The sequence below is a fragment of the Periplaneta americana genome, chromosome 3 (genome assembly GCF_040183065.1).
Source record: "Periplaneta americana isolate PAMFEO1 chromosome 3, P.americana_PAMFEO1_priV1, whole genome shotgun sequence".
NCBI classification, from domain to species: Eukaryota; Metazoa; Arthropoda; class Insecta; order Blattodea; family Blattidae; genus Periplaneta; species Periplaneta americana.
In genome coordinates, this window is record NC_091119.1 from 94,256,767 (window position 1) to 94,280,844 (window position 24,078).

Consider the following 24,078-nt stretch of genomic DNA (forward strand, 5'->3'; position numbering starts at 1 on the left):
AGAAAAGCAGATTAATAACACCTATGGTGACTTGCAGTAATGACCATGCAGCATACCTATTCCATCTGATAGTTTGTTAGTTGACTACTAGGTGGCAGATGCTTGGCTCGAAGCCAGGCCAATCGTGTGACTGTAGTACAACAGAGTTAGGTTTATGAGATTAAAAAACTACAGTATTCTTTCGTTGTAACCCAAATTGCACTACATAAGCAAATGATCTTACATAAGGTTTGTTCCAGCAAGCAATTTAGGATGTGTTACAAACTAATACTGAACATCTTTCGATGCATGTACTAGTTCAGAACTAGTTTGGGATTCTACATTGTTGGAACTGTTCTTTCACAGCCTTCAGAGTTTCTTCTTCTCATATTAAAATTATATTCAACTTCTGAACTTAATTTGTCATAATATATATCACTTATCACATTCCAAATCATTCATGATCGCCTATTTTTTTCTACTTTAACCTGCCCAGTCTTGAAGCATTTTAACCTCAACCTCAGATTAAACCATGTGCATATGCGTCAGCAATTCGGACTTCCCAGTTCCTGCTCTAATCTAGAACCAATTTCACTCGTTCCGAACGAGTTCCAAAGCATGTTCGAACAGGGAACTGGGAGTCCACAATCATTTCAGAATCAGTTCAAATCTTGTTGGAATACACATTGAGATACTGCGCCTAAGCAGATAGTTCAGAATCGATACTGAACCATGCTGGAACAAACCTATAAAGATTATGATAAAATTAAGAAATGTAAAACAATAACAAAGACACGTTAAGTATTAAATTTATTGAGTTTCATTATACAAGTAATAATGGAATAATGCACAGCAGACCTCAGAAGTTTCTGAAAAAGAAAGAAAGGAAAATAAGTATTTACATAAAGGTTTCATTGTCAATCTCAAAATGTTGTTGCTTTTGTGGAAACATTATATCTGACCAAAATATTTATTTTCATATTTAGGAAAAGACATAAAGGAAATAAAGATATCAATGCAGCATAAGAAACAGAAAAATAAGAATTGGAAAATATGGAGCTATATTATAACCTGTACATTACTATTTCATGCATTCTGAGGATTTCCAGTTTATGTACAGTAATAATTTACTCTCAAATTATTAGAAAATTCTTTTGTGACATATTACAGAAATGCAGTTGTTTTTGTGTTGGGTGAAAAAAAAAATGTGTTTGCAGATCTGATAGGGATTTGAAACCCATCAATTGTTACATAATCCATAGATGTAACACTGATTCCATTTCTGAAATATTTCTGATGCCCATAACCGTAAACATTTTTTAACCATGTAGAAGTGCTTTAGATAATGAAAACAAGTCATTTCTTCAGTCTTCAAGAAAACAGAATACAGTCTCTTGAACTAAGTCTCCATCCTGTATCAGAGTAATCTTAAAAACGTAGTATTTACAGACAAAATTTTCTTCATGAATATAATTATACTTCAATTGTAAATGAATTGTATGGAGATATCTTACTCTATCGGCCAGGTGACAAAAGAATGTCAGACATTTTAACACACAGCACTCTGAATATTTCCAGGATGGTATACTTTACAAATGTGTTTAAGCACACTGATGTAATGTGGGAGGAAATATGGCAACAATGAAAGTTACTATAGCAACCTAGACTGATGTACTTCACACAATTTTTATAGAAATGAAATCATTCCTCATCCATTCGCTCAGTTAAATTTGGGAAAGAATTTAGGAAATATTTGATGGCATCATAAAAATGCCAGATACATTCTCTGGCCTTCAAACCAGCAACAAAAATCAAAATTACGAACAAATACAAGTACAGTTAACTTCTTTATGCGGCAATTATTTCATCCATCACTACAAAAGTCACATCCTCTACATTTTGATCAATGAAATCATCATCATCATCATCATCATCAACATACTTGAAAAGATAACTTTCTAAGAGTGATTTCACTGGGAGCTTAAAATGTTTATTTCAGAAGACATGAAATGGAATATCTGCGTAAGCGAATGTTTTTATTCTCTCATATTTTCTTGAGATATGTCCATATGCAGCCAAACTTGAAAATTACACTAGAACATTTTGCTACAGCATGTATGGGCGAATCTAGAAATGCACACAATGTTAGTTGGAGGCCAGAGAGAAAAAGATTTTTGGGGAGACCGAGACGTAGAATGTAGATGGGAGGATAATATTAAAATGGATTTAAGGGAGGTGGGATATGATGATAAAGACTGGATTAATCTTGCTCAGGATAGGGACCGATGGCGGGCTTATGTGAGGGCAGCAATGAACCTGTGGGTTCCTTAAAAGCTGTTTGTAAGTAAGTAAGAACATTTTGCTAAAGACCAAGCCCAGTGATCACTTACTTCGAATTCATGCTTTTTTGTTGTACACTTTTATATTCTGCATGCTTCTGTACAATCAATTGACTAAATTTTTGCATTCCTATTATAAAGAGGAAAACAATTTCTCACTTTTCTATGACTAAGTGGTCCGTGAAAATTCTCGAATGCTTTGTGCTGCCTTTACAGATATTTCTGGTGTATTGATTCACAATAGAGATTTTTGCTGCACTGTTACAGAGAGTAAACTGATTGTTAAATGTTTGCATTGGTTTTAATGTTGCAATCCCATTTTATTTGCACGAAACCATGCTTTCAATATTCGACAAATATTGGATTTGTTTAATGTTGCAATAAAAAGGTAAAATTTTGTTCCGCATTATTACTACCTACTACTATTTATTCAACAATTTTCTATTGTTTACTTAACAGCAAAAAAATGAGCAAGGACAAAAATAATTTCATTTTTTAATTTTTTTCTTTAATATATCATCTTGTATTATTTTATCCATAAAAAATAAAGTGAATACTGGTAAGCATTATTATTATTATTATTATTATTATTATTATTATTATTACTGCAAAATTTTCTGGACACTAGACTCCTGCTAACCCAGTCCTCAATAATCCGACCTCTTAATTATTATCCAGCTCCTTTTAATGTACTTTCTATCACTTCTACTGTAATAGTTTTCTGAGGAATTTGCACTAGTGCCATGTGTTACCCTATATTAGTACCTCAAACAACTCAGGAAATTGGTGAAAAGCCTTTAATGTCTATACAAAAAAAATTAGGAGCATATGTTAGTCTGAGCTTACATTGTTATTGCAATTGATATTAATTAGTAATGGCATAGAAGAGACAAAATTACTCGTCTTTGTGACATCACAACAAGTTGTGAGGAGGCATGCCATGCCGGCCACGTGTGAACCATTCTCATTTTAATTTAGAAGTCCAAGTGAAGTAGTTGGTGCACCTTATACATTCTCAGTAATCCGGCACTATCGCTAATCTGGCACAGATTGACAGAAATATTTCAATTTTTAATTGTTCTTCTTAAACGTATTTTTCAAACAAACAGACTATATATGCTTCATTTCTTCAAAAGAGGCTCCATGCTTCATTTTTTTTTTTTCGAATTAAACTCTTTTATGCTTTTAAAATTCACATTTTTAGGCTCTCAAAGCAACTAGATTCAGAGTGAAGTTACCAATCTCATGTATAAAGTGTCAAGGATTTTTATGTTTATGATTTTTCTAATCATGGAACTTGAGTGCTTAGAATAATATTATAGACCAGGGGCCTATTCCACAAAGGTATGGTGCTATAAGTTACAAGTTACTGGTGAAAGTTGTTGTAAAGTATGGAGTTGTATCTTTCTGTTCCACAAAAGAAAGTGTCTTGTACATTATCAGTGAAACGCTGCAACTGTCTACTCATGCATAGAATTTCAATGTGCATTCCAACAACATTTGAACTGAATCTGAACTCCCAGTTTCTTGTTCCAACATTCTTCGGAATTCGTTTGGAACAATGAGATTAAAATGCTTCAAGTGAGGGCGGGTTAAAATAAAAAATAGTCAATCATGAGTGATTTGGAATGTGATAGTGATATATTTTATGACGAATTATGTTCGGAAGATGAATATAATTTCAATATGAGAAGAAACTCCAAAGGCTGAGAAAGAACAGTTCAAGAAACATTCCAACAACGTAAAATCTCGAACTAGTTCTGAGAACATACTCAACTAGCGCATGTATCAAAAGATATTCGGTATTAGTTCGTAATGAGCTCTGAATTGCTTGCTGCAACAAAACTAGTGTCAATTGGCAATTCACTGAAAAGTTACAAATACTAATATATTTTTTTATACATAATCATGAAAATTTTTAAGTAGGCTATGAAGTATTAAAGCACAACTATAGAAAACTCTTTTATGGAACAAATTATAGTATTTGTACTACTTACTAGAAAATTTACTTTTAATATACAAGATCATACCTTTGTGAAATAGGGCTCAGTTTGTGAAATCCATGTGACCTAAAACTTTTCTTTTTAATTATGTATATTTAATTGATTTCAATACATATTTCAATGCAATACTATAATTACAGTTGTTTTCATGTATATTTAATGATTGTAATATATACTGGGTGTTCATTTCAAAGTGTGTCATGACGTCACTGTTGTTGGGTCACCGATTTGAAGCGAGTTTCAACTTATATGTTAGAGAAGTTGCCTATTATTTAAGGCGTTCTTCAATCTGAACTTGAGAACGTGTACGGTATAACTTGAACGTCGTAGCAACAGATGGCGGTCTGTACAGTCTGTGTGCTACCATAACCTCTTTCGAACTGTGTTTTGCGCCGGCAAGTCGTACGCAGGGTATTTGTTATCATCGGTTGCGTACGGTAACATTCCACAACACAAATCAAATGCTCCGTGTCCATGTTGACCGTCGAAGTTAATGTCAACAAATACGTAAGTAATCATCTTAACCCTCTCCCCATATCCCAACAGTACGTATTTCCAAACAGTTCACATTCCTGCCACTACCGGCGTTACCGTACGTATCGGTACGTACTCTTCAGAATGAACGCCGTACTTGCTAGCCAACTTCTCTGCCTCTTAGATTATACACCTGAGCTGCGGAAGTGTAGGAAGATTGAATTCTCTAGGCTCATCAGCTAGCCACATGACGGCATACAGCGAGCCAAGACACATTTTGAACTGAACACCCAGTATGTCATTGCAATATTATAATTGCGGTTGCTTTCAATCAGTCGAATAAATTATCCATCATTGATAGGTCAAGGTCACTGCACACGAAAATCGGACAAATATCCATGTCAAAACAGATTGTCATCAAAGACATTTATTTAAATTTAATCTGTGTAGAATATCCAAAAGACATTTACTTAAATCTAACCTCAGAGAATATCTGTTGCATTTTGTTGTCTCTTAATTTTCAAGAAAATACAATATAAAAGGACATATAAACAAGTAGAAACATTACAAAATTTCTAAACTGCCAATAGGCATATTATACAGTATCAGTCTTACTAATAAAAACTTTTATCCAGACGTTTAACTGTCATACACTTACACAACAAATAGCTCGTTGATAAGTTTGTATAAATTCCTGATTAATTACATACGTTGTGTATAACAATACAACTGTTACATAGCTATGTCACAGTTTCGTTATTATTTTATTATGAAAGGTACCAGTAACAGAATAACTGAGAGTCACTATAAAATCTGATAGTGTGCGCTGTGTGCTATGCTAAGTATCAATAGTACAACTGGGCCTAATCGATCACCATGCTATATTTTGATCAAAGAGTACAGCTACAGCAATATTATTCTGTACGCTTTCTTTTGTTCTTCTGTGGTTACAAGGCAACAGTCATCATAAAATCACAAGTCTCATATAAAAATTATACACGGTTAATGTACACTGTTGTTGTTAACGGATTGGCCAGAATCATCTCATAGGACACCAGGAAAACTTTAGGAAGTCGTCCAAGGTGAATGGGAAGAGGACTCAGAAGGACCTGACTATGTTGCTGTGCTAATATAAGTAACATTGACACGGAAGATCACTGGATACAATATGTATTACATTATGCTGCCTACGACAATCCTTTTAAGAATTATACCACTTCATACTTCCCACAAATTCTGAATTTCTCTTCATATTATAAACAATTAACATAATATTTTCTCGAGTTTCGAACCAATAAACGTGAGCTACTAAGACATAAGTTGAGGGTAGTTTGCTTACTCTGTTTCAGGATGTTCATTTTGGAAGATATGAGCTACACTATTTGCTTCTGGTTATTCTATAGCAAGAACAATACATCTGGAGAGAAAATCGTTCAAACAAACCACCTTCCTGAGTTTCGCACTTGAAGAAAGGTGGAAAAACGACATACAATAGTAAAATTTGGTGACACTCGTACCATTTGGTAGATTATTTAACCATTATAGACATTGGTAATTTTCTGCTTTCAGAAAAGTACAATGGATTATATGAATTTATGAATTCTAGACCTTCTCATTCATTACTTTAATTTACAATGAGTGTTTCTTAATTTACCAACAAATGGGATACATACTTTGCAAGAACTCCATCCTTCTTGGCAAGTCGATTGATGCAATCATCCGATTCTCCCTGTGAACAAAATAGTTCATCAACTCAAAGAATCTATTCTCTTCTTGCTGAACAAATTGTGTAAACAAAAGTAAAAATTGCAGCAGACAGCAATATCACAATATACATCAACAATACTCCTAACACTAACACCATTTGAAAAAGATACATAATTATTTATGGATTTGTAGAGAAATAATTGGTGGAAAATACAGACTTTGACCTAGAAGAGTTCTTTCACTTTAAACCATCACTGTAAATCTTTTCTTACTGAGTCTTTGTCAAATGGCTCAAGACTATGAAGACAAAGCTGAATAACATTCAGAATTTGATTTGTTTAGATATAACACCGCCCATCGCCCTCTGCACCACTCCCCTCCATGGACAGATGACTTGATTTGTCTTCTGCTTCAGATTTAATAATTTGAGAGGTGGTAAGGATATCAGTATACTGATTGTATGCTTTATAGTCTGCTAGCCCTCAAGTACCCTGACTGAAACAAAATGCAGCACTAACTGAAATAACAATATATACTAATGTAGTAAAATAAACCACAAATATTTGTTTCATTTATTTATCTTTTCATTATTATTTTTTGTTTACTAATGGTGGGTACTGCCAGCGTCAATTTTTAAAATGAATGTCCATATTTTGAGTAACTTAACTTCATTTAGCAATATGACTCCGAAGATATTAATTTATTATCCATCTTGTAGGATCATCAGAAATAGGATCACTATCACCTTTTGCCCTATTTAAGTAATAAAATGAAACAGACTTTATTGATTCTGCATCATTATTACTGATACTAATATCTGAAACACCTGGCTCAGATAAGCTACACAATTTTTTGTACTGTTCGCCACATTATGACACTGAGATTTATGTAGGCTTGACACTTCTCCATTGAGACACTATTAGGTGATGTAAGGTAGTCCATGGAGCTAAAAACTCTTTACTACATATTGCTTGCACACTATGTACCATATTTGCATTCACTCATTCTTTTATTACTTTTATTATTACTGTTATTATTATTATTACTACTACTACTACTACTGTTACTGTAATTATAATATTTGTCTAATCACAGAGTCTGTATGATATAAATTTACGAGTTCACGTCAGCTGCTCAGTTCCGACAAGGGAGGCAGGTGGCACTATCAGCCATCACTCCCTTCCTACATGTGAGAGAGAGAACTGTTAATACCTTGCTACTTTGGGGAGCTCACGAGATCAGCCCTGGTAGGAATGTGGAGTAATACCAAACATACACCAGGCAACATCCAGCAGTCACTCTTGCTCGCAGAAAACGACATAATGACACATTACTAACTACATTACAGTAACTAACCAATGTGAAAACATTCGACCAACTTTTAAACAGTTTCAACTTATACCACACACTCACACAGAGCTAGTCTCAAACTATCTGACATTTTCAGCCACAGTATAATTAAACATCATGTGCTGATAGTGATGTCATCTGTTTAGTTCATAAGGGTCATACTCATAACAACTTATCTTATCTAGGAAGAGTGATGCTCCAATCATCAATACCTCCCCGCACCTAATTAAAAAACACCTCGCAGAGACTTTCTCGTAAGCTCCCCACAGTACAGTGCATTTCTTTCGCACTGTGGCCAGAGCACAGTGGCTCACATGCTGGCCGCAGCATCTCGGACTTCTGCCAAAACAGTTATAATATCCCCGCAGCTGGGACTCCTGCCGCCTGCACATAAGATTTGCACATGATTGTGGCAACAGCAAGTTGTGTGAGTAAACAGCAGTCACACTGAAGCCATTGTCTAGTTTGTTTCATTCCTGTTCCATGCATATATGAAGCCAGTGTCTAGTTTGTTCCATTCCTGTTCCATGAGTATAAATGTACGAATTTTAAGTGCTAATTAAGTTTGTTTATTTATTTATTATACTTCAATTTTACACAGAACCCTATTTTACCTGATATAGGTATGTCAGGATTTACTAATTAACAGTTTGTTTTGTTCCTGTTTCATGGGTATATGAAGCCATTGTCTAGTTTGTTTCGTTCCTGTTCCATGCATATATGAAGCCACTGTCTAGTTTGTTCTGTTCTTGTCCCATGTGTATAAATGTACGAGTTTTGAGTGCTAATTAAGTTTATTTATTTATTATACTCCAATTTTACACAGAAGTCTATTTTACCTGAGATAGGTATGTTAGGTTTACTAATTAAGTTACAAGTGTTATCAGTTTGTTTTGTTTCTGTTCCATGTATATGAAGCCACTGTCTAGTTTGTTTCGTTCCTGTTTAATGCATATAAGTCCTAATTAAGTTACAAGTGTTATAAGTGCTTACGCAGTTTTCCTTAATGCCTCGACATGATTACACATTACAATAAAGGATTTTTATGTAGGACACATATGTAATAAACTCTTTTAGGGAAGTTAGAAGGCGATTTGAAACAATTTCCCAGTTTACCTATCACACAGAGAAACCATACGAAGACTTATGAATAAATTAAGGGAAACGGGGTCGATTTGTGATGGAAAGCGAAGAGTAACACAATCCCTGATTTAACTGTATGTGATTTTTATCTATGTGGGAACTTGAAAAATGAAGTGTATGCAACAAACCCCATACACTGGAAGAACTAAAAGAAAACATCAGAAGAGAAATTGACTCAATTTCAGATATTGAATTCTCGAGTGTGAATGAAAATTTTCTGAGAAGATGCCAGAAATGTGTGGATAGAGAAGGACAACATTTCCAACGTCTCTTTTGATAAGGTATGTGCTTATTATCATTGTAATTGTAACTGTAACTATGAGAAGGTGAAGTGGTAGTGGGGATATTATAACTGTTTTGGTAGAAGTCAAGAGATGCTGCATCGGCTCGCCACCATGTGCTGGCTGTAGTCTGAAAGAAAAACACTGTAGTTTTGTATAGACTGTAGTAGTATTTTTAACAATGAAAGGTGACGTTATTTAAAATAAATTAAATAATAATTACAGCAACAACAAAAGTATAAACACAGTTGTTTTGATGATCATAATTTAAAAATTCTTCAATTTAAATATTTGTAGCAGCCGCCATAGTGATCTGGTGGCTAAAGTGCTAGACTTATAATCCTGTGTACCCCCGATTTATAATTTTTGTGTTGTTCAAGCCCATGGTCCAGGTAACACAGGAGTTTTCTTCAGCTCCCCTGTGGCTTCTCAACAAATCTCATCTCTTTACTGATGTAGCAGAGACCAGTTTCCTATGACACACCCTGGACAATAATTCTGTCAATAAATTAGTCTATACAACTGGCTTCATATGGGTGAATGACGAACAGAAGTACCTATCATTAGTTAAAAAAAGAAATATCAAATTAAGATTTTATATAAATGATAATACATATGACAGCAGATTGATTAGGATTTAACATCAACTGAAAATAAATACAAGATACTTAAGGCAGTGGATCTTTTTTATTAGATCTGTTTTTCTCAGCACATCATTCAATATATCCTCAGTTTATCAACGCTACACTGTTTAAGAACTATGCTAAATAACAGGGACATGACATCTTTAGACTACTATTTATATGTTTGGGGAAAACCTTCACATGAACAAAACTGTAGATTAACAAACTGTGAGCTAAGGATGAAATAGAATTACATTCATTTTAGTGATGCGCTCGAAACATACGACATGCATGACATTGCATCCCCAATAGCCACCCAAGAAATCTGAAAGCAAACTCATCTCCTCCCACATTACTTTTGATTTCATACTGACAGTATGGCTTTGGGTTCAATTGGTTATGATTTTCATCAAGATTAAGGGGAGTCTGTACTGCCATCCCAGCAATGTAAAGCAGAGTAATAAAAGATAAAGACCATAATTTTAGCCTGTTACATACGATAATACTTGAAGAATAACCCCTAAAAATTTCAAATGTGTATCTTATGTAAGTCCTGAGAAAAGTGCACCTAAATTAGATGAAATTTACATTGCTGGGATAGGCAGTACAGACTCCCCTTAAGTGATTAAAGAAGTGAAAACTTATTTTATAATGACCAAATTAATTATCATTCCCTTAAACTGTAACAAATATTATAAATATGTGTCTATGATCAGTTATGTCATAAATAATTAAACAATATTAGAAAATAAGAGGTGTTTCACTAAAATGCGTCGATAAATGAATGAATGACAGATGCTTTAATGGTGCAGGAGAGAAAGTTTGACAGACACTGATTTGTCTATTGGGTATGGCTAGCTCTCACTGTTGTCTTATTTCTAAGGGATAAGCACATGCTTTAGTGTGCTGTGCGCTTGTGGGAGCACACAAAGGAATCCCGTGTGTTGTCTTTGCATTTTTCTTAACAATATGCAGTGAAAATTGGTATTTAAGAGTATATTGGAGTTAACATGAGGGCTGTCCAGAAAGTAAATTTCCTTAGGGCTGTTTACATAAAGAAAACAACTTCATGGAAAGATTTATTGAAACAGATACAGCAATTGTCGAGCTATTTTTCAACATATTCCACACTGGAAATGAGACATTTGTCATACCGTGGAATCAACTTTTGTATTCCTGTGTTGTAGAAGTCTGCGACCTGGAATCAGAACCAGTGTGTGTAAAGGCTCGTCTTCACTATTGAACATTTAACAACAACATGTTAAATATAACTTGAATTTAACACGTATATGGACATTTCAAGTTTCAATTGACTTAACATGTTGACTGAGTATGTTGAAGTTAACACTTTTAACATGTTGGAGGTTTTCCAGCAGCAATGGAAAACATGTCAAGTCAATTCATTTGCTCGTGCAGCATCGGTACAGTTCGGTAAAATTCGTAGTTTCCATAGCAACAACTAACTTCCCATTTTGTGGCGTGTATCTTGATCATTTTTATTTTATCATTGGTCCTTGGTGTTGGCTGTAAGTTGTTCGGTAGTGGAATGGACGAAAGAAAATATGTTAGAATAAAATTAATGCACTGATGGAAAGGCCTTGTTTGTGAGATGTGTCTGCAAAAGAATACAGAGACAAAACAAAGGCCGGCTGTTTTAGAGAACTGGAATTATTATTTAACTGTTCTCGAGAATACAATAGAGAGTTTTCGCAATCTCGTCATAAGCTACACGTTAATGCTATGTTGACGTCAGTAATGGTCGTATTTGGTGATGTATGTTAACATTCGTAAAACTTCAGAAAAAGTAATTATACAATATTACCAGATTCTCCTTTAACATCTGTCATGGCCTAGGTCCTATGATAGTCAATCAATCACGCTGCAATTTTTTTTAATTGAGATGAAACGGCTGCTCTTAAATTGTGCCTTTCTTTGATGTAACAATAAGATTTTTGCAGCACTATATTAAAATCGTGTTCTGACATTCTTAGCAAGTTTTTTAATTCAAATAGATCTTCAATTTTAAGCTCGTTTAGAATGTCTTCTGCATAGTGTCTTTTACTAAGATATTTCCGCACCCACATTCTCATTTTCTTCCTTTTCAAAGCCTTGTAACAAGCAATACAGGCAATTACAAAAGCCAAATCATCATCTGAGTCCATTGTCCAAGGTTTGAAAATAAGACACTCTACATTAAAATCTCATAGACTGTTTATGGTGGACTACGCAAAGAAAGTCAAGTTTAGCATGTTTAACAGTGTGGACAAAGTGTTAAATGAAATTAGCATTAACATGTTCAATCGACATGTTGGGATGTTAATAGTAAACAATTTAACATGATGTTGTTCAGCCATCTGCACCTCTCTGTTGATACCACAATATGACAAATGCCTCAATTCCGATGGAGAATATGTTGAAAAATAGCTCAACAATTTGCTGTATCTGTTCCAATAAATCTTTCCATGAAATTGTTTTTTTTCTTTCTGTAAACAGCCTCAGAAAACCTTACTTTCTGCATGCGCCTCTTAATAGAATAATATAGCAATATTTTTAGTATAAGAACTCAAGAGTATGAAGAAGGTCTCAATTTATAATTTATGTGCCATGTAAAGAATGGCATGTGTAGTTCAGAAAAGAAAATGTGGTAGATGTAAGACTCTCAAAAGTTAGGCTTGCAAACTCGTCCACAATTTGCGTACTGCTACCTACTTCAAAGAAGAAATGAATAAAAGTGGACCTCTTATTTCAGTTAAAGTAGTGAAGCGAGTATCAGTAGCTCTGAAAATTGGACAGATTACTGTTAAGAAAACAAAAAACACAATTTGTTACGAGTACTTATGAAGTAGATGAAATAGTAAAGAAATATGTGCACAAGAACTACAAATCAAAGAAACTGTGTTTAAACTGAAATCCGAATGATACTGGTGCTTGGATAATGCTAAAACCAATATTTTTGTGAAACAATAAGGGCATAAACTTATGTTCTAGATATTCTAATTACAGATGCATGCCGAGGATGTCATATCACTCCCTCATCACTTATATATTACTATTATTATTATTATTATTATGTTCGTTTTAATCAATATCAATCTAAGGCAAAAGCCGACATTTGTTTTGCACCTCACTCTAGTTTGCTGCATTCAATATAGTGAATACAAGTACAATTTTCGGTATTTCTATACAAGAGTACTATGAAAGGTAAGTACCGCAAGCCACTCACTCATGATATGGCCTTTATTTTTGAAAGTGTTAAGTTACACCCGAGTTTTCCATTCCTAAATTTCAACATTATTTTCCATATGCTTCATTTCTCATTTTCCTCGATAACTTTTACTTCATCAGTTAATGACAGTGCAACATTTTTACGCAACTTCTTTTTTATCACGAAATCACTAATACACTTGCGTTCTACCCAGCTACGACAGTAGAAAGGAGTGAAGCATTGAACATCTTTGAAGGGACTTGTCTGCCTAGTCAATAGGGTAATAAAATTTATGACCACCAGGCCAACACACCCTCGCACCCTCAAAAATTTTGCAAAGAAAACTTGTTTTTATCTTAGTGACCTAAGTATTTCGTACATCCCTTGAAAGCACATACTGTTTCAAAATATAGTTTACATTATATTATTTCCATTCTGAACAGTAGCAGACAATTTCTGTTTTCGCGTTGGATAGTTTCCGTTTTATTCAGGAAAAACTACACATAATACATATGAATTTCGCCAGGACCGATAAATTGTTCCGAAATAGACAGGATTCCAGATTATTCAGGTTCCGATTTGAACAGGTTTCACTGTATAATGAATAATAAGTTATCATGTATAAGAGAATCTAAAATTAATCATATTATATGAAAGTCATACATCAGAATTAGCTGAGTAAAGTGACAAGGAAATTGATTTACATCTGTCTATTGTAGAGAATTGTCAAAAGTAGCAGATAAATAACTTCTAAGGTTTTAATAGCAATCACATTTGGTTGAAACATGCACTAAAACCAAGTGCAAGTTTGAACCAACATAAATTACAAAGATAAACATTAGAAAAACTAGTTATTAAATTAATATTTATTATGTATAATTACTATTCGTGTATAGATCAATTTTGAAGTTTAAGTTTATGTACTTTTTGAAAACAATTAACAATAAATATAAAAAAATATCAAATAACATATGAATTTATCCCACAGTCCTTCGAAGAATTCAATGTTAACTAATACATATGCTGAAATTTCTGTTTTGTAACAGAATGAACCAAAATTTACATACAATTGTTGCTATGGTATTCTTGTTATGTTGATAGAGTTCACGAAATAAAACCCAAGTTAGTACTCCAACTTTGCATGAATTATCAACCTACCATCCTTCTAATAGCTCCACAGATAGCATACATCTTCGAGGTTTCTGTCATCCTTCCTGTTGTAGGATCAATATCAGCAATATTGATCTGAATAGAAGCATGATCCTTTGCATGGATAATGCGGTTACTTGCTGAGCTGAAAATGAAGAACATAGATTGTAACACTGAAACAAAAGTTTTAACTTGAGAAGGAAACCTAATTCACTGAAGACGACCTAAATTCTAATCAGAGTAGTTTTTGATAAGGTCATATATTATGTTGGTCTCTCACCTCATAACTTTATATGCAATGGGTTTGGGATGAATGGGGCCGTCTAATGCTTATCTTATAATGTAGTATTTATATATTAAATTTTATTGATGAACGTTTTCGGCATATTTATGCCACCTTCAGATCTTAAAAGTTGTCTTAAATACATACTTAATATTACGCCACATTAGTTAAATGCAATACATATCTAACAAATAACGAAATCATAATTACACTATTTTTAAGGCTAACTTGTGATTACTGTCTCCACAATCAGCTGTTGATTGTACAATGTCACTTCAATCTACTTGATATTAATTGCACAAATTTGTATAGCTTAATGAAAGTATGCTACTTTGTATTGTATATATTTGTATAGATTTGGCCGATGAATTGTATATGCTTTATATTGAATAGTAATCTATATAGCTCTACTGATAAATTGTTTGTGTTTGTAATTTGAAGTAGTTTGCATGATATGTATTATCAATTTCTGTATATCACAACTGGTTGAATTGTTTATGCCTTAAATTTAATAAAATTGTTTTGTATTATAATATAGCTCAACTTATGAATGATCGTTTGCGTTTGTAAATTTAATAATCTGATTGGCTATGTATTGTATACTTTTAGTAGAGCCATCGATGTTGGTCAGTCGACAGACTCGCTGGGCTGCTGATCCGGAGCTGCGTTCGGGCTTGGGTTGGACCCCCCTTTGGACTTTGGTTTCTTCGGAGGTTTTCCCCAGCCGTGGGACTGAAGCCGGATGGTCTATGGCGAGTCCTTGACATCAACCCCTTTGATTTGATTACCCCCTTTGATTTGATTACCTGGTTGGGTTTTTCCGAGGTTTCCCCCACCGAAAAGGCAAATGCCGGGTAATATTTTGGCGAATCCTCGGACCTCATCTCATCTCACTACATCTCGCCAAAATGTAAAAAAATGTAAAAAAATGTAGAAAAATGTAAAAAAATTGTACAAAATTGTAAAAATTGTAGAAAATTACTAAATTGTAAAACTATAAAAATTTGTAAAAATTGTAATTGTAATATTGTAAAATGTTGACATGTTCCACATCTTAAAGCTTCATTGCTCATGTAAGATCTATGGAATAAAATAAATAAATGAAAAAAAATGAAAAAACATAACATGTTAAAACACAAAACACTAGTTGAATGAAACAGATTAAAACAGATCTATAAAACATTAACAGATGGCACTTGATAAAATTCTTATCAAGTGCCATCTGTTAATGTTTTAATGTTAATGTTTTATAGATCTGTTTTAATCTGTTTCATTCAACTAGTGTTTTGTGTTTTAACATGTTATGAAGTGACACTGTACAATCAACAGCTGATTGTGGACACAGTAATCACAAGTTAGCCTTAAAAATATGATTGTGACACAGTAATCACAAGTTAACCTTAAAAATAATGTAATTATGATTTCGTTGTTTGTTAGATATGTATTGCATTTAACCAATGTGGTGTAATATTAAGTATGCATTTAAGACAACTTTTAAGATCTGAAGATGGCATAAATATGCCGAAAACGTTCATCAATAAAATGTGACATATAAATACTACATTATAAGATAAGCATTAGAGGGCCCCATTCATCCCAAACCCAATGTATTTCTGCTTATCGGTAAAAACTACCAACAAAAATGAAAATATTTATATACGATGCTATTTTCACAAAACAGCTTCCCTTACATTACCACCATCAGATATTTTAGGGCATTAGCTCATGTACTGTCTCCATCCAAGTGGTTAGCCTATGTCGCATGGTTATCGAAACAGGGGAAATCACGTCACAGTTACTTACTTACCGGGACTCTTTTATTTCAGTTATTTTAAACAGTTGTATTATATTACGTAAAAGACCAATTCCGAAAAGTAAATGTTTTCAGGAGTCCAACCACAAGCCTTTACAGAGGAGCCAGCATAAACAGATGGGGAAAACCAGGATGCAACATAACTCGGTCAGACAGTAGGCCTCTCATATAAACACAAAACAGGAAAACAGAATTTCAGTCTTCTTTGTAGATGAACATGTATTTTCCCCTCTAGAACTAAGATGATACTTTTTCTACAAGTCATAATTTCCAGTTTCTTATAAAATAAAATGTGATTAGTCGAATTGACAAGGCCTTTGGCAAAAGTGCAAATTCCGAAGCGACAGGGAAAATACTTGCTCAGTTGCTGATTTTTTTGTCCAGAAAAAAATTCTCTTTATTCACTGTTATGTTTTTTTGTTGTTTCCATAGTTACTTTAGTACAAAAATGTCAAGTGTATCGCCTGTGATTCTGCACTTTAACCAGACATTTTCCCAACATTACGCTGCATACATACATACATACATACATACAGTCAATTTCGGTTATAGTGAACCTCTGCAGACCAGCATATTTCGTTCACTATATCCAAGGTTCACTAAAACCGAAGTGTCTGTTTCTATACTACTGACATTGCTATACATACAGTATTAATGCCTGTTTGGGACAGACCATGTTCAATATCAGTACTAATGTTCTCTTTACCTTCCAACTTTAACACTTTATGCTTCGACATCCTGATGTTCGAAACATGAATCTAATCTGGCCATGTAAGCAATAGGCACTGACCGATTTTGCACCTCTTTCCACTAGAGTTATGCTACTGTACTCGACCTTGGAATTTCCCCGGGTTCACTTATACAAACATGTGGGAGGAAGGGTTGAGAACCATTATACTTTAATCATTCTTGTATTTACCCTTTGGTCGTCACTCTACTCCCTTTTACAAAAGAAAACACTTTCTCTTCTTATTCTTCTAATAACCTCTTTTAAAGGAGTCAGAACTAATCCTTCCTTTATCCCTCACTGCATACACTATTCTCTTTAACATGTTTCAAACTGTTCAGGAAGCTAAACAATTCCTTTGTCTTTCAATGCACTTAAGGAGTAGAAGGTTTGAGATTTTGTTCTGAACATATTCTTGGAAGTTTATAGAAGAATGGGTTTCCTAAATTACCATTTTGGCCATTTTAAAATTACATTTGCTTGGGAAAGTTCTAGTTTTAGGTTCACTATAACCAAAGCGAGGGTTTACTATAAACAGAAATATTAACATACTTTTTAATGTATGCGGGTTGAGACCAACGATTTAGGTTCACTATAGGCGAATGTTCACTATAACCAAGTTGACTATATATATATATATATATATATATATATATATATATATATATATATTTGAATGTCTTATAACAACCGATGTGACTATTACTTTAGTAGTTTCATCTTATTGTCAATCTTTTGTATGTAATGTTTTATTATCTATCATTATTGTAACCAAACATTGACATGCATAAACTTTTAAATATTGTAATTTATAGCCAACAGGCATATATATATATATATATATATATATATATATACTTACTACTTACTGGCTTTTAAGGAACCCGGAGGTTCAGTGCCTCCCTCACAAAAGCCCGCCATTGGTCCCTATCCTGAGCAAGATTAATCCATTCTCTATCATCATATCCCACCCCCCTCAAATCCATTTTAATATTATCTTCCCATCTACGTCTCGGCCTCCCTAAAGGTCTTTTTCTCTCCAGCCTCCAACTAACACTCTATATGCATTTCTGGATTCGCCCATTCGTGGTACATGCCCTGCCCATCTCAAACATCTGGATTTAATGTTCCTAATTATGTCAGGTGAAGAATACAATGCGTGCAGTTCTGTGTTGTGTAACTTTCTCCATTCTCCTGTAACTTCATCCCTTTCAGCCCCAAATATTTTCCTAAGCACCTTATTCTCAAACACCCTTAACCTCTCAAAGTGAGAGTCCAAGTTTCACAACCATAAAGAACAACCGGTAATATAACTGTTTTATAAATTCTAACTTACAGATTTTTGGACAGCAGACTGGATGATAAAAGCTTCTCAACCGAATAATAACAGGCATTTCCCATATTTATTCTGTGTTTAATTTCCTCCCGACTATCATTTATATTTCTTACTGTTGCTCCAAGATATTTGAACTTCTCCACTTCTTCAAAAGATAAATTTCCAATTTTTATATTTCCATTTCGTACAATATTCTCGTCACGAGACATAATCATATACTTTGTCTTTTCGGGATTTACTTCCAAACTTATCTCTTTACTTGCTTCCAGTAAAATTCCCGTGTTTTCCCTAATCGTTTGTGGATTTTCTCCTAACATATTCACGTCATCCGCATAGACAAGCAGCTGATGTAACCTGTTGAATTCCAAACCCTCTCTGTTATCCTGGACTTTCCTAATGGCATACTCTAGAGCAGGTGATAGTGCATCTCCTTGCTTTAGCCCACAGTGAATTGGAAATCCATCTGACAGAAACTGACCTATATGAACTCTGCTATACGTTTCACTGAGACACATTTTAATTAATCTAACTAGTTTCTTGGGAATACCAAATTCAATAAGAATATCATATAAAACTTCTCTCTTAACCGAGTCATATGCCTTTTTGAAATCTATGAATAACTGATGCTATGTACCCTTATACTCCCATTTTTTCTCCATTATCTGTCGAATACAAAATATCTGGTAAATAGTTGATCTATTACGCCTAAAACCACAATGATGATCCCCAATAATTTCATCTACATATGGAGTTAATCTTCTCAAAAGAATATTGGACAAAATTTTGTATGACGTCAACAAAAGTGATATTCCTCGAAAGTTACTACAGTTAAGTCTTGTCCCTCTTCTTAAAGATAGGTACGATTATGGACTCCTTTCATTGTTCTGGTACAATTTCCTTTTCCCAAATAGCAAGTACATATATATATATATACACACATATATAGACTATATCAGTCTAATAACTTATCTAATTATTACAAATATTATAACATGTAACAATTTGCTTTTATTCTAAATATCTTATAGAAACGATTTTCCCTATTGGCTATAAATTATAATATTTAAAAATTTATGCATGTCAATGTTTGGTTTCAATAATGATAGACAATAAAACATTACATACAAAGGATTGACGATAAGATAAAACTACTAAAGTAATAGTACATCGGTTGTTATAATACATTCAAATACTAATATAAGTGGAACTTATGGTTATGATGATGCCAATAGGCGAAAACGTTTGCATAAGATATTTAGAATACAAGCAAATTAAATTATTATATTTTATAATATTTGTTTGTACAACAATTAGGTAAATCATTACACTGATACAGCCTACACATTTAATTAATTAAAGTATCATTTTCTCATAAAGAAAGAGATTTCCGAACTTTAAATAGGGATTGCGCTAAACTTGAGAATTTTCTACAGTAGCTTTGAACCATGCTGTTACAGTTACGACCAAATTTAACTAAATACACAATGTCGCCAATATAAGGACATGACGTTGGTCTGTGGCATTGTTAGAATGAGAAATTTGTTTTATTTTCCTCTCCCTACTTCCGTTCTGAAATTACAGAGAGACAGCACCACTGTTAGCGACAAGATGTATTTCCGTAAATACTGCGAGTAGATTACGTGTCTTAGATGAGGGGCTCGCGACAGAAACAGTTTTGCTGTGGCGCATAAACGGACCTCTCATGCAGTGGCAGTGTAATCCTTACTTGAATTTATTTTTGTGTGTACATTCCAGATCAAATCAAGATGATCCCTTCTTGCTCTAGTTACACATCTTGCAAATACGAAGGTTAGGTTTGGTTAGTTTAGGTTTTTATTAATCAAATCCGCGCATATGCAGACAGCCAAGACGATCCTGCCAATCATGGGCCTTATGATAGTTTTTGTTTCGTAATATTCATAAACAATAATATGATGAAAGGGGTGAATAATTTCATGGCCACTAAAAGTTTTCTTAGTAGAAGACTTGGTGTTTTCTCTAGACCACAAATAAATCGGCAACGCGGTCATAATTACGTATCAGTGCCTAACGTTTTGGCGAACATTAACCGGAAATTTACTTTCCTTCATTTTAATGATCCTAAAACACACCTTTTTTCCCCCCCTTTATTTCGGTGTGATAACCTACTTTAAGATGTTACTGCATCTGCATTTTCTTTTGCTGCATTCAAAACATCGCCGTTGTATTGCATAAACCTTGCACTTGACTAATGGAGTGAATTATAATTTAAGACTATAGTCGCGAATTTTACTACCACCATTTCAATTGTCTTTTGACACGGCTCAGTACAGCCTGGTGACTAGTGGCCAGCGAGCAACGTCGACTACCGACGTTGGTGTATCATGCATATTATCCAGTTGTTCCATAGGTTGTATACAATTAGAGATGGCCGATATTTCACAAACCGATATTTTGTCACAGGTATTTTTTTTGTCACAGATAAACCTGTGACTGATGATGCGAAATATCTGTGACAAAATATCGCTATCGAAATCTGCTCCGTATTTAGTACTCTGTCACCGTTGCAACGTCTATGATATTTTCTCCTCTACGTCGTGGGTTTGCACATGCGCATGATACAATAACAGCAATCGGGCAGTGGTATTTGATTATTTTTTCGTGATATTTTGTTCAATATTATTTTTTTCAAAGTGATGATGTGTTGCGAAGTTATTAGCGGCATTATAATAATATAATCATGAATCAGACATTTTTTCATATTTTAGTCTGTATCTATGTTTTATAAATATTTTATGTATTCCCCGAGATCTTCACATTTTCATATTAAGCTTACTGTCAATTTATATTAATTTGTGAGTATTTTCCACTCAATTAAAACCGAACGAGACAAAACTGGCTAATATGATGGACAACTTATTTCGCTAAACTAACCTTGAGGTAGTTTCCTTCGTATTCCCCTTATATACCTTGCATATACGAATCTGTGACAGGTCAGGTTCGGTTGGTTTAAGCTTTTATTATGCCTAGACATATAGGATCAACGACTAAACTAGCGTTGAGGTAGTTCCCTTCGTACTCCGCATATACACCTTGCATATATGAATCTGTGACAGGTTAGGTTTGGTTAGTTTAGGCTTTGTTATGCCTTGGATATACGATCAACTGCATCTCCACAAAAAATCAAATTCAACGATTTTCACTTCCGAAATCACCTAAACTTCCTCAGCGCTAGTTTAACCCGAGGAACTCTCTCCCCACAAAAAAAAAAAATCCTTATAAATGCAACGATTTTCACATTCGAATTCGCCGAAACTACTTCAGCGCTAGTTTCACCATCTTATTATAAATTATATAATGACTACACGATTTAAATAGTAATAATACCATTGGTTACCAATACTTTATCTTGTGTAAAATCCTGTCTGGACAATAGTTTTGTTTTGTAATTATTTTCCATTGTTTTTCGGAATACTGATGTTTCATTAATTTTTATTCTGACTCAATATTATAATGTTAATGCACAACTTAAAATAAGTATTTATCCATTATATTATATGCAATAAAAAGGATCAATTTTTAAAACGATTAGGATAATCACATAACCTCAATTTCTCCATACCCAACTACATTAAAAAATTATATCTACAATCAACTACGATATAACCTCTTGGTATATGAGGTTAACTTTTTACATGTTTCTGTTGAGTTAGCTTAGTATTTATTTGTTAATGGTACATGTGCATAACTTATTTGTTGCATTTTCCCATATACACCACTGATGTGTGGCGTGTATAGAGAATTCGTATTCACATTGCACTGCTCTTCAATATTTCCTGTTAATTTTTATCGGTGTGACAAAATATCGGTGTAATTCATGCATATTGTGCTTACTTATCGATATAAAATATCGGTGTGACAAAATCACAGATAAAAGTCACAGATATTTAATTGTCACAGTTGTCACAGATACTTGGAAATATCTTTTAAGCTCAACTCTATATACAATACACATAATATGGGGATACCGTACAATGCTGTCAAAATTGAAATGAAACACACTAACGGAACGTTACAAAAATGGCCATCGAAAGGACCATGTCAGTCTACTGTTGTGGAGTAATAGTTAGCATGACTGACTATGAAAACGAGCGGGACCGAGTTCAAATCCTAGTTGGGAGAAGTTACCTAGATGAGGTTTTTTTCGGAGTTTTTCCTCGACCCATTAAGAGTAAGTGATGAACCCTGAATTCATTTAGTAGCATTATCACATTCATTTTACTCGTGAGCTAGATAATCATAGCAGTTGACAAAGCGTAGTAAAATAAATCAATTAAAAACCCAGTATCAATCAATGGAAACATCTTTACAGTACTACCAATTCCGTTACCAAAGAAAGATAAAATGTATTTGCGTACTTGGTTTCTAGTCGAGTCACGCATACCGTAAACAAAAGGGAAATTAAGCGGTGACGCCAATTTCGCAGGAATAAGGGTAAAAAGTTGCTATGAAAGAAGTGGCCGGCAGAGGGGCGAGATCGTATACCTTGCATGTAAGCAATTTGATACGTACATAGATAGGGAGAAATAAGCGCACAGGTAGTTGTGGTGATTTAGCGAGTTTTTCATAATTCAAGTATTAGTAACAAGTCTTACCTCTTGCATACACGCATTTTGGTAGGTGGGTAGGTATGGAAAGATAACCGCCTTCCTTTGGTAACACAATTATAAAGAATTATCCAAATTACTAACTCCCATAAAATATAATTAATCTTGGCCAATCTATAATATCTCCCCACACCATACATGGGATTGGGATTGACATCTAATGGCTGACATGAGGAAGAGGTATGTGATAAGGTTAGTGGGTTAGCTGAGGGGATATCTAAGCGACGTGAAGCCGAGGAACATGAAAAGGTGTCAATGATTTAAATGCGTTTTCTATCCCGTGTGGTGTGGGGAAATACTGAAGTTCCATCTTAATCTTTAGTTGACAAAAAGTAAAATGAATTACCAAAACACCAATCAACAAAACACGTGCTGCAACTCACCACTTTCTGGGACAGTAAAGATCAACAAATTCACCAGCGTCGTTCTCCATATTAATGAATCTGTAACAAGTAACAACATTGAAGTAATGTTACAAAATCAGATAATGCAACAAATTTAAAAGATATCAAAACACTCACACTATTTTCTTTACAATACTCAATCGTCTACACGCTTCACTCGCACAGTAGCCAACTTGAAAAGAACAGGAAGTTGGACGTATCTTCCTGTTGACAAAATCGGGCTCTTGTCGAATCCATAGAGAAAATAAATCCTCTTCAAAATGTACAGCGATGATATATTTTGCGCCTCGTTTATATCTTTTCCTTTGACAAGAAAACAAGATTACAATAAAATAAACATTTATAATATTATTTGGAAGAATTCCAGATTCACTATCAAATAAAAATTTCTAATTTATGATTTTAAAAAAGTGTTATTCACAAATCATATTATAATCAACACGGGAAATCTATAATCTATCATTTCGCGACATAGTTCATACAGTCGCCGATAGAGGTCAGGGATATGTAAGTAAATAATTTGTTGTACATAGATCATAGTAGATAGATTCTTCAGATTTTAACACTTTATAAAACAGCGTCCATTTTATGTCTAGAAAGTTAAAACTGGAGAGGC

At 34.0% G+C, this 24,078-nt stretch overlaps 1 protein-coding gene across 1 annotated transcript; it reads right to left on the minus strand.

Moving 5' to 3' along the window:
- Positions 1-770: 770 nt before the first annotated feature.
- Positions 771-23,888, minus strand: RpS21 (ribosomal protein S21). Its single transcript, XM_069820940.1, has 5 exons — positions 23,580-23,888; positions 23,442-23,501; positions 14,263-14,398; positions 6,469-6,524; positions 771-848 (listed from the first exon to the last, which is right to left on the minus strand). Exons 2-5 carry the CDS (start codon positions 23,489-23,491, stop codon positions 839-841), a joined length of 252 nt encoding a protein of 83 aa, XP_069677041.1. The 5' UTR covers positions 23,492-23,501; positions 23,580-23,888; the 3' UTR covers positions 771-838.
- Positions 23,889-24,078: the final 190 nt, after the last annotated feature.

Coding starts and splice junctions, on each gene's coding strand:
- RpS21 (XM_069820940.1), bottom strand. CDS start 23,491: ATGGAGAACGACGCTGGTGAATTTGTTGATCTTTACTGTCCCAGAAAG. Junction 14,399..23,441: donor CTTTACTGTCCCAGAAAGTG/GTGAGTTGCAGC, acceptor CTTCATTTTCAG/CTCAGCAAGTAACCGCATTA. Junction 6,525..14,262: donor GTGGAGCTATTAGAAGGATG/GTAGGTTGATAA, acceptor TTTTGTTCACAG/GGAGAATCGGATGATTGCAT.